This window comes from Micropterus salmoides, unplaced genomic scaffold (assembly GCF_014851395.1).
Source record: "Micropterus salmoides isolate LMB-PRFRI ecotype aquatic unplaced genomic scaffold, ASM1485139v1 Ms_hic_scaffold_2349, whole genome shotgun sequence".
Taxonomy (NCBI): Eukaryota; Metazoa; Chordata; class Actinopteri; order Centrarchiformes; family Centrarchidae; genus Micropterus; species Micropterus salmoides.
This window is the reverse complement of record NW_024041539.1, coordinates 1-11,373: the sequence shown is the minus strand read 5'-3', so window position 1 is coordinate 11,373 and position 11,373 is coordinate 1. Positions and strand designations below refer to the sequence as shown.

Genomic DNA, 11,373 nt, shown 5'->3' with positions numbered 1-11,373 from the left:
CAAGAACAAAGATTCTCCCCAACATGTGTTGTTGAGGTTAAGTCCAGCTGATTGCAGAGCGCCCTCTGGTGGACAAGAGATGCAAGGACAACACTATAACATGACTGAAGGATCCGTCTCTCTGTTTTTTTAATTGCCATTTTCAGCTGTTATAAACGCAGCTACAGATTTATCTGCAGTTAGCTCACAACAGCTGATATCGACATGTAGACTCATCGTTTAAAAGAAAAACGCTCAAAATCTACGCAGCAGAACAGAGATATCCTCTTTTTTATTTCACACTCGTGTGTAGACCGGTCTTAAGACCTCTTCTTGATGGTGTCGGTTCGTCTCGGACATTGAGGACTCGGGATTTTATTTCAAGACAGTCAAGACCGTAACTTTGGGAATATCAATAAATTGCTTTTGCATTGTCTGATTTATTGTAACATCCAACTTTGATTGGATGTAAAACCTAATAAATCATGTGTTGTTCCCGTAACGGTTGCTGTCCCCGCCGCCCTTCACTCCAAGAAGTGAATGAGGCAGAGAGGAGAAGATGTGGCTGTAAATTCTGCAGTGCGACCTTACGGAGACGGCTGGGACCACGTTATTAACTTTTACCGCCACTTAGAAAGAAAGAAGAAAGAAATAAAGATTTAATTCATTTAATTTAAATCACAAATGAATTAGCACTTAATTCTCGTTCCACATTTTATTGTGTGTGTGTAATGTGGGGAACTGGTCTTGGTCTTGGCTCGGCCTCAACGCTCCTCCCGCGGGTCGCCGCAGGCTTCCCCCGCAGCCACTTGCGGAGCTCCTCAACTCTGAAAACCTTCAAGCGCATTTTTGTTTGGCCATCACTTCTCCTAAAACTGTCAATATTCGAAATCTACACAGCTGATTTCTCATCTCAAAACTTCAGAAGTGGATTTAGTGATGAAATAACGTATGAAACTTGTAAAATATAAAACTGTTGCTGGCCTCTGTCTGGTGCGAATGATGATGCAGTGAATAGGACGATTCTCTCTGACCAATCAGCAGCCTGTCGTGTTTTCACGTCACATTTTAGTTTCCCTCCGCTCGCTTGGAACCTTGACGGAGGTGATACGAAACAGCGGAAAACCAAACAAAGGCGAGTGGAGCTGGTACCGTGCGGTGCATTTCACACACTGTTTTTCCTTTTCAAACCTGCCGCCTACTTTACCCACAATGCAAGTCTGCCTCTGACAGTTGCGTGCCACATATGGGGGGGTGTTATGCCAGCAGAGGCTAATGCAGCAGCTGCAGAGTCTGTGAGCTCACGTCTTTCTGACTTCTCACCAACAGATTAGTTTCAGACTCGTAGTCTTCAGCCGACGCCGACTCAAGTGACATCACTCGAGGACATTTATCATACGTCACACAGCTCCCTCTGAGACACCGAAGGCTTTATAACACTCCCCACACCTGGAAACACCTGGAAACACTTCGACTTGAATGTCATAATGACATAATCTGTTGTTATTTGTTCTAAATGCAAACCAGTTAAAATGTTGTGGTGTTTTCATGTGTTTCACAGAAATATATTATAATTCAGTTTTGACACGCTGGTGCTCGAACTTTCTTCTTCTTTCATTTTAAAATGTGCCATTTCTCACCCGCAGGAAGACGGACTGCTCCTCGCAGGTCGGGGTTTTGCTGTTGGACACCGCCATGTTCTTTGAGTACTGAAAGGTCCGACTGTGCAGGAAGAGGACGCGTTTAGTCGCCTCCTTCTGCTTCAGGCGGTCCAACGTCAGGTCCACACGGAAATCTGGGGGGAGACCAAACACAGAGGAGATCATGAAGCGGTCTTGAAAGCGGCAGAACCACAATCATCAGCGTGGACACGTGGCTCTGTACTGATCAAAGGTCAGCTGTCTTCATGTGTGTCACTGCTGCAGGCGGCGTTTTGCTTACCGAGAAAAGCCGGAGCTCCGGTGCCGCTGGCCTTCAGACAGTACTTCACCGTAAAACTGGAAAACACACACAGACACTCAGCTGCAGCGTCACCAAGGAGAGAGGAAGGAGTCGGCGTTAGATGACAGAATTAGATTCTGCGTCTCTGAAAATAACAGCTGAAAAAGTAAGTGGCAGAGATTCACGAAAGGGTCGACACCACGCTCACATCTGCCCGTTCAACATGAAGCTACAGCCAGGAGACGGTTAGCTTAGCATGAAGACAAGCTGACAACGAGACGTTTTGTATTAAAAAAAAGAAGCCGCCTGCTCTCATTGGCTGAATGTTGATGTCGAGTTATAGGCTGTTTCTCAAGTCTCTTAACTGCATCCACGTTTCCCTCACTGGCGTCTTTTCCAAACCGGGAGAGACGGGACGAGGAAATGAGACGAGACTTTCGATGGCGTTTGTGTCTACATACATGTGCACTGTGTTGGTACCATAGGCTGTATATAAAAAGGTTGGTACTAATAAAGTCTCACAGTCTCTCAGTGCAGCAGGATTCTCTATTACCTGTTTATCAAACACCTGCCCATGAAAAAGTATTTAGCTACTGTTTGTCCTGCTCAGAGGCACGATGCTGATATTATCTTCATTTAGATTTATTGATTCTGATGCGTTAGTGAATAACCCAGAGTATGATCATGGTGTCTTGGGATTTATTAGGTTAAATGTTTGAGGGAAATTGAAATGATGTAACTTGTATCAGAGATGACGCTCAGTTTTAGGCTTCCTGTTTATTTCCTCTTCTGATGTCCTTAAACACGACTGCATAGAGTTTTTTTGCAGGTCACATCACTCGTCACCGATCGATCGCTGCGTTCCATCGTTTCAATCCAATAATTTGTTTTAGCGTAGCAGCAGCTTTCATTCATACTTTCATCAGCTGATTTTACTCGCGGAGCCGCCGGCTGCTTCCGTCAGATGCTTTGCTCGCTTCATTAGAGACTTTAGCAGTTTAGTGTCCGACTCCTTGCGTGTTTACTATATTTTATTCTGTTTGGACTAAACTCAGGAATGAGCAGCCTCACGTGTGACTGAATAGAAATTTCTTGCTGACCGACTCTCCGACTCTCTCTGACTTTAACTGTCTCCATAATAAAAGTTGACGGGAGAAATAAAATAAACAAAACTCTTTCTAATAAATAAATAAAGCTGTGTGTGGGGCCTTTGTTGTTCAGACCTACAATGAACAATTTTAACAAGACAGCAATACACTTGAGTTTAATGTCATCTGTTCTGATGTTTCAGATCAGTCCGATCAGCTGCAGCTTCCAATCAATATAACAGCTATCCAATAAGGGGGCGTGTCGGTCAGTAAAAGACTTCCGTGAAGGATGCACTGGTGTATCCTCGCTCAGAGCTCCTTGGAGCACAAATAACAGCTTTAGGACGGCCTGCAAGACGGCGGAGCGGAACAACTTCCGGTTCAAGCGAGGAGCGATGAAAAGACAAATAAGAGACTTGAGAAGCAGCCATAGTCTCATTTACTTTATGCCTCATCCATTTCTTGCATTTATAGCGCCCCCCTATTGGTCGATTTGAATGAAACTTTTTCTTTCGTAAATTTAACCTCCATTTCCACTTCTATGCAGATGACACCCAGCTCTACCTATCCTTCCTCAAACTTAACAGTGACAAAACAGAGGTTCTCCTCATTGGCACCAAATCCACTTTGACTAAATCTGACAGTTTTTCCTCTTACCATTGACAACTCCACAGTTTTCCCCTCCCCTCAGGTCAAGAGTCTTGGTGTTATCCTCGACTGCACACTTTCACTTCAAGCTCACATTAATAATGTCACTCAGTCTGCATACTTTCATTTACGTAACATTAATCGCCTCCGACCGTCTCTCTGCCCCTCGTCTCTGGAACTCTCTTCCACCAGACATCCGCAACATTGACTCGCTTTCCGTTTTTAAATCCCGCCTGAAAACACATCTTTTTAAACTGGCATATCCCACGTGATCACAGCAATCTTTGTTTCCAGTTGTTTTGTACCCTGATTTTATTCACTGTAATTATGGTTGTTAATTTTATCGATTATTGCTGTACTGTTTTATTATGTTTTGTGAGGTGACTTTGAGTGTTCAGAAAGGCGCCTATAAATAAAATGTTTTATTATTATTACTATTATTAGAACATGTTCCAGTTACTTCTGAGGATATATCCTGCACGTTAGTGTGATGATTGGAGAATTAACTTCTGTTATATTGTCTAAATTGTATGATACACTTGTAGCGCCCCCTTTAATTTGAATTACACTTTCAGGGCTCATGTCTCAGGCACTTATGTGAACATATCCTGCCGATTGTTGTCTGTTTATGTCCTGAGACACACCCCTTTCTAAACGTTTTAGTCAATATCTTGAAAGCTAAATGAGATATCAACAAGCTTTACGCAACTTTTGATCAGCTTGGTCCAAATATGATCTACCGAAAATTTTGTGGCAGTCGGAGATCCGGAGTAGTGACAGAATTTTTCAAAAGATTTTAAATGGCGGAAAAATGTTCTTCTTCCAGCACTGACAAAAAAAACCAAACAATAGGGTTAACCCTTAATTTATACTTAAAACACAACTACAATAACAAATGGAAGACTTGATGTACGGGAGGGCATGCTGATAAAAGCTGTGTCAACATTTCCTTTACACAGTCAGATCTTCCTGCACCTGAACTCTCCCTTTCTCCCTTTTTGTTTTCGTTTCAGACGATATCACAATTTCAATCATCCACAGAAAAGCACGCGCGTGTGTTCATGTGTAAAGATGTTTTTTCAGACAGGCCGGAGAAAGGAAGCAAAAAGAAACACATTGCTTCATGATCACTGTTCAGAGAACAGTCAGGACAGACTCACCAGGACACATGAGTGGTTGTTCCAGGAAGTGTGCAGGTCTTCTCCTCTGGGTTGATGATCTGAGGCGTGATGTCTAACGTGGCGTTCACACTGATGACTGGTCGAGCTCTGACACACACACACACAGTTTTATTTCACTTTGCAGATCAGCGGCTCGCTAACGGACTGCTGGTCAACGTAGTGTTTAAATTTCATCCCTCAGACAAATCTGAGAGCAGCTAAAGGATGAATTCAGCTGCATTACAACACAGTGATCAGAGAGCAGGAGTCAGAAATGAATGAGATACATCATTAAAAATTAGTTTTAAGTCAACTGCCAATGAATACAGACATTTATATAAATTCACAAATTAATTTCAGGCCTCAGCTGCTCCATTAAAAAAAAAAAAACCCGCATGATAAAAATAGAGGAAAACTTATTATGATAATAATTTATTATTTTCAGAATAATTGAGTGCAACTACAGTTCCCATAATGCCGTGTGTATCATTGTCTGTGTGGATAGATTTTTCTCTGAGAAGATGGATAACACACTACCAGTTAGAAGTTTAAGAACAGCCGCCATGTTTGTAGTTCTTATGTAAAAATGAGTAGTTTAAGTCCAGTGAAAAACCTTAAATGGTACCAAAGTAAGCAGCAAAAGTTACCAAAGTCACCAAAACAGACACTCTTAGATCTAGAATTAACAATTAAATGAAGGAGTTTTGTTCATTATTTCACAACTTTCAGTTATTCTGCAGCAGTGGAAGGAAAGTAAACCCATGTCTACAGTAAACAGCTTGGAGCAGCCTGTTAGTACTCCGTCAGAAGCTTTATTTGGACTGTATTACATCTATTATATATAATATTAATGAGGGAAGACAGAGCAGCTGGTCATCAGTTGATCCTACAGAGAAATAATGAACAAAACTCCTTTATTTAATTGTTAATTTTAGATGTTGTTTTGTTATCGTAAACTAACTTTTGCTGCTGACTTTGCTCCATTAAAGGTTTTTCACTGGACTTGAACTACTTAGATTTACAGAAGAACTACAAATATGGCGCGTGTTTTTAAAACTTTTGAGTGGTAGTACAATAATTATTAAAATTTCGCTGCAGTGAAGGGGGATAAATAAATTAGCAGGAGAACGAGACTCTGGGCTGAAAGGGTTAAGTGGTTCCTAACGGCTTCTGTAAAGTCGGGAGGAGAAAACAGCAGCGCTTTGATATCAGAGGTGGCCTCGCTCATTAAACTCCTCCAGCAGGGGTGAACACACAGGATGATTACCTGTATAAAACAGCTTTGTCTGCTCCAAACACTCCCACTATTAAATCTGAAAGACAGAAAACACATCAGCTTTTGCACAGCAGCAGTTCACTTGATCCCTGCGGTGCCTCCACACATATACAGTGTGCATATACAGTATCTCTCAAAGTGAGTCCACCCCTCACATGTTTGTAAATATCTGATTCTATCTCTTCATGTGACGACACTGAAGAAATGACCCTTTGCTCCAGTGTAAAGTAGCGTGCAGCTTGTATAAGAGTGGAAATCTGCTGTCCCCTCAAAATAACACATCACACAGCCGTTAATGTCTAAACCTCTGGCAACAAAAGTGAAAATGTCCAATTTGGGCCCAAAGTGTCAATATATTTTGTGTGGCCTATTGGCCTGGAGTTCAGCAGAGCTTCACATGTCGCCACTGGAGTCCTCTTCCACTCCTCCATGACGACATCACGGAGCTGGTGGATGTTAGAGACCTTGGGCTCCTCCACCTCCCGTTTGAGGAGCCCCACAGATGCTCAGTAGGGTTCAGGTCTGGAGACGTGCTCGGCCAGTCCGTCACCTTTACCCTCAGCTTCTTTAGCGAGGCAGCGGTCGTCTTGGAGGTGTGTTTGGGTCGTTATCATGTTGGATTACTGCCCTGCGGCCCGGTCTCTGAAGGGAGGGGCTCTGCTTCAGTATGTCACAGTTTGGGCTGACCCCGCATAGTCGAAGGTTCGATGCTTCGATGGGCGGAGCCTGATTCGACTGTCAATATGGGGGTGCACAACGTCTGATTTTACATTCAACTACCGGTTTTCTCCCAATAAGTTAATATACAGCCTATTACAATATACATGTCAACATAAAATGCTGTAAATAAACATGTAAAAAGATAAAAACGTTTAATAAATGTTTTAAAAGTGGGTGAATAAATCCAAAATTACCCATAAAGAAGGGTTGGGCAGTGCGCATGTGTAGGCGTAGGGTGTATGTGTGTGTAGTCCTGCAGTGTAGCCTAACGGCTGTGTGACGTGTTATTTTGAGGGGACAGCAGATTTACACTGTTATACAAGCTGCACACTCACTACTTTACACTGTTATACAAGCTGCACACTCACTACTTTACACTGTTATACAAGCTGTACGCTCACTACTTTACACTGTTATACAAGCTGCACGCTCACTACTTTACACTGTTATACAAGCTGCACGCTCACTACTTTACACTGTTATACAAGCTGCACACTCACTACTTTACACTGTTATACAAGCTGCACGCTCACTACTTTACACTGTTATACAAGCTGTACGCTCACTACTTTACACTGTTATACAAGCTGTACGCTCACTACTTTACACTGTTATACAAGCTGCACGCTCACTACTTTACACTGTTCTACAAGCTGTACGCTCACTACTTTACACTGTTCTACAAGCTGTACGCTCACTACTTTACACTGTTCTACAAGCTGCACGCTCACTACTTTACACTGTTCTACAAGCTGCACGCTCACTACTTTACACTGTTATACAAGCTGCACGCTCACTACTTTACACTGTTATACAAGCTGTACGCTCACTACTTTACACTGTTATACAAGCTGCACGCTCACTACTTTACACTGTTATACAAGCTGTACGCTCACTACTTTACACTGTTATACAAGCTGTACGCTCCCTAAAATACAAGCTGCACGCTCACTACTTTTACACTGTTATACAAGCTGTACGCTCACTACTTTACACTGTTCTACAAGCTGTACGCTCACTACTTTACACTGTTATACAAGCTGTACGCTCCCTAAAATACAAGCTGCACGCTCACTACTTTACACTGTTATACAAGCTGCACGCTCACTACTTTACACTGTTATACAAGCTGCACACTCACTACTTTACACTGTTATACAAGCTGCACGCTCACTACTTTACACTGTTATACAAGCTGCACACTCACTACTTTACACTGTTATACAAGCTGCACGCTCACTACTTTACACTGTTATACAAGCTGCACACTCACTACTTTACACTGTTATACAAGCTGCACACTCACTACTTTACACTGTTATACAAGCTGTACGCTCACTGCTTTACACTGTTATACGAGCTGTACGCTCACTGCTTTACACTGTTATACGAGCTGCACGCTCACTGCTTTACACTGTTATACGAGCTGCACGCTCACTACTTTACACTGTTCTACAAGCTGCACGCTCACTACTTTACACTGTTATATAAGCTGCACGCTCGCTACTTTACACTGTTATACAAGCTGTACGCTCACTACTTTACACTGTTATACAAGCTGCACGCTCACTACTTTACACTGTTATACAAGCTGCACGCTCACTACTTTACACTGTTATACAAGCTGCACGCTCACTACTTTACACTGTTATACAAGCTGTACGCTCACTGCTTTACACTGTTATACAAGCTGTACGCTCACTGCTTTACGCTGTTATACAAGCTGCACGCTCACTGCTTTACACTGTTATACAAGCTGCACGCTCACTGCTTTACACTGTTATACAAGCTGCACGCTCGCTACTTTACACTTTTATACAAGCTGCACGCTCACTACTTTACACTGTTCTACAAGCTGCACGCTCACTACTTTACACTGTTCTACAAGCTGTACGCTCACTACTTTACACTGTTCTACAAGCTGCACGCTCACTACTTTACACTGTTCTACAAGCTGCACGCTCACTACTTTACACTGTTATACAAGCTGTACGCTCACTGCTTTACACTGTTATACAAGCTGCACGCTCGCTACTTTACACTGTTCTACAAGCTGCACGCTCACTACTTTACACTGTTATACAAGCTGTACGCTCACTACTTTACACTGTTATACAAGCTGCACGCTCACTACTTTACACTGTTATATAAGCTGCACGCTCGCTACTTTACACTGTTATACAAGCTGCACGCTCGCTACTTTACACTGTTATACAAGCTGCACGCTCACTACTTTACACTGTTATACAAGCTGCACGCTCACTACTTTACACTGTTATACAAGCTGCACGCTCACTACTTTACACTGTTATACAAGCTGCACGCTCCCTACTTTACACTGTTATACAAGCTGTACGCTCACTACTTACACTGTTATACAAGCTGTACGCTCACTACTTTACACTGTTATACAAGCTGTACGCTCACTACTTTACACTGTTATACAAGCTGTACGCTCACTACTTTACACTGTTATACAAGCTGTACGCTCACTACTTTACACTGTTATACAAGCTGCACGCTCGCTACTTTACACTGTTATACAAGCTGTACGCTCGCTACTTTACACTGTTATACAAGCTGTACGCTCACTGCTTTACACTGTTATACAAGCTGCACGCTCACTACTTTACACTGTTATACAAGCTGTACGCTCACTACTTTACACTGTTATACAAGCTGTACGCTCACTACTTTACACTGTTATACAAGCTGTACGCTCACTACTTTACACTGTTATATAAGCTGCACGCTCGCTACTTTACACTGTTATACAAGCTGCACGCTCACTACTTTACACTGTTATACAAGCTGTACGCTCACTACTTTACACTGTTATACAAGCTGTACGCTCACTACTTTACACTGTTATACAAGCTGCACGCTCACTACTTTACACTGTTATACAAGCTGTACGCTCACTACTTTACACTGTTATACAAGCTGCACGCTCACTACTTTACACTGGAGCAGTGTCAAAGATGTGAGGGTTGTACTCACGTTTGTGAGATACTGTACATATATAAAGTTTAAATCTGTGTACCTGGATATCCGTTCTGGTCTATGTCAGTGTTTCCAGTAATGGAGTATCCAAAGCTAGCAGGCATGTAGGAGGACGCCCATTTGCCCCGCAGGACCTGAGAGACGAGACACAGGTAAGAATCAACACAGCATGAAAACAAAACGTGTGTGTTTCGTTGTGAAGCAGCAACATGGCAACCGGACAAACAGAGGACGATCATGTGATGCGATTGTGAGCTCCAACAGCTACTGAGGAGACCCTGTGGTGGAAAACGTCATTAAGATTCATCCTCTGAGGAACATGAACGCCTTCATGGCGGTCAACCTACTGTCTGCAAGCCTCATTTTCTTCACTTCTATACAATCACACTTCTTTCTGCAGCCTGCGAGTCGCCCCTGCTGGCCGCTAGACAGAACGCAGGTTTAAGGCTTCACTTTTCAGACCTGGAGGTTCCTGCTTAGTCTGGACCAATGGTGGAGCTACGCTGATAATGTGACTAATAAACACACCTGGAACTGATGGTTACCTGGGAAGGAGTGGGGTCGGGCCCTCGAGCGCGGCCGTTGTGGATGTAGACCACGCCCAGATGGCCGGTGCCTCCATAAGGAGCAGAGATGGCCACATCTGGAGGGGTGAAGGAGGGAGACAGGAAGAGACGTGAGGCGAAGCAGGAATTATCCAGGTCAGGGTCTGGACCTGGTCCGGATGATCTGTGCGTGTGGTCCCTCTCTTACCGTTGTAGCCGTCCTTATCCAGGTCTCCCAGCGCTGTGATGGCAGAGCCGTACCTGGCGTAAACCTCGGACCCTGTGAGCAGCTGAGGAGGCTGGAAGGAAAATCCACCACGGCCCAGGTACACCGACACCTGGAGACCCCAAGCATTTACAAGTTACAGAGGCTGCCTGCTGCATTCTGGGTATGATTCCAGTGACAGCGATGTCCAGTGTCAACGATGCATATTGTAAAGGCAGTGAAAAGGAACACGTGGCGGGAGGTGAAGAGATCTGCATCGTAACAAGCTGAGCACTGGGCCTTTTGTAAAATCTGGAATTAAAGGTTGACCTTTTCTTGACTTACAGCGGGTCCTCGTGGATTGTGGATATTTGGACACAGTGAAGTGGACATGAGTCAGGCTAACATAGACTACTTTGTCATATATATATATAAACTCATTTATGACTTTGAACTAAAGTTAGAATCCTTCAGATTTCCATAAACCCAAACCCAGTTTCTGATCTCATTATTTATAGTTTGTAAAAGTTCCTACCTGTCCCACCTCCCTCAGCTTTCCATCCGACCCTCGGTCCATGAAGAGCGGCGCTCCGACCAGCAGATCTATCAAACTGACAGACAGACAGAGGACATGAACCGGATGCTGTTATCAAATCTAGTGCTTAGTACAGCTAATCTGTACGTGAGAGCGAGTGAGAGAGCAGCAGCCAGGTTTACAGCAGTGATGGTGAAAGTGAATCTAGCTGCTGGTCTGTTCACTCATCAGAGTGTGAGGTTAATAAAGTTGGCTTGAGAGAGAGAGAGAGAG

General features: G+C 43.4%; 1 protein-coding gene across 1 annotated transcript; it reads right to left on the bottom strand.

The window, feature by feature from the left end:
• Nucleotides 1–1,583: 1,583 nt before the first annotated feature.
• On the bottom strand, nucleotides 1,584–11,176 carry LOC119918687 (integrin alpha-V-like; the record flags this gene model as incomplete). Its single annotated transcript, XM_038739424.1, has 8 exons — nucleotides 1,584–1,774; nucleotides 1,921–1,976; nucleotides 4,817–4,924; nucleotides 6,084–6,129; nucleotides 9,856–9,949; nucleotides 10,361–10,458; nucleotides 10,569–10,698; nucleotides 11,101–11,176. Coding segments are annotated over 8 exons (784 nt in total), but the record flags the coding sequence as incomplete, so codon positions are not given.
• Nucleotides 11,177–11,373: the final 197 nt, after the last annotated feature.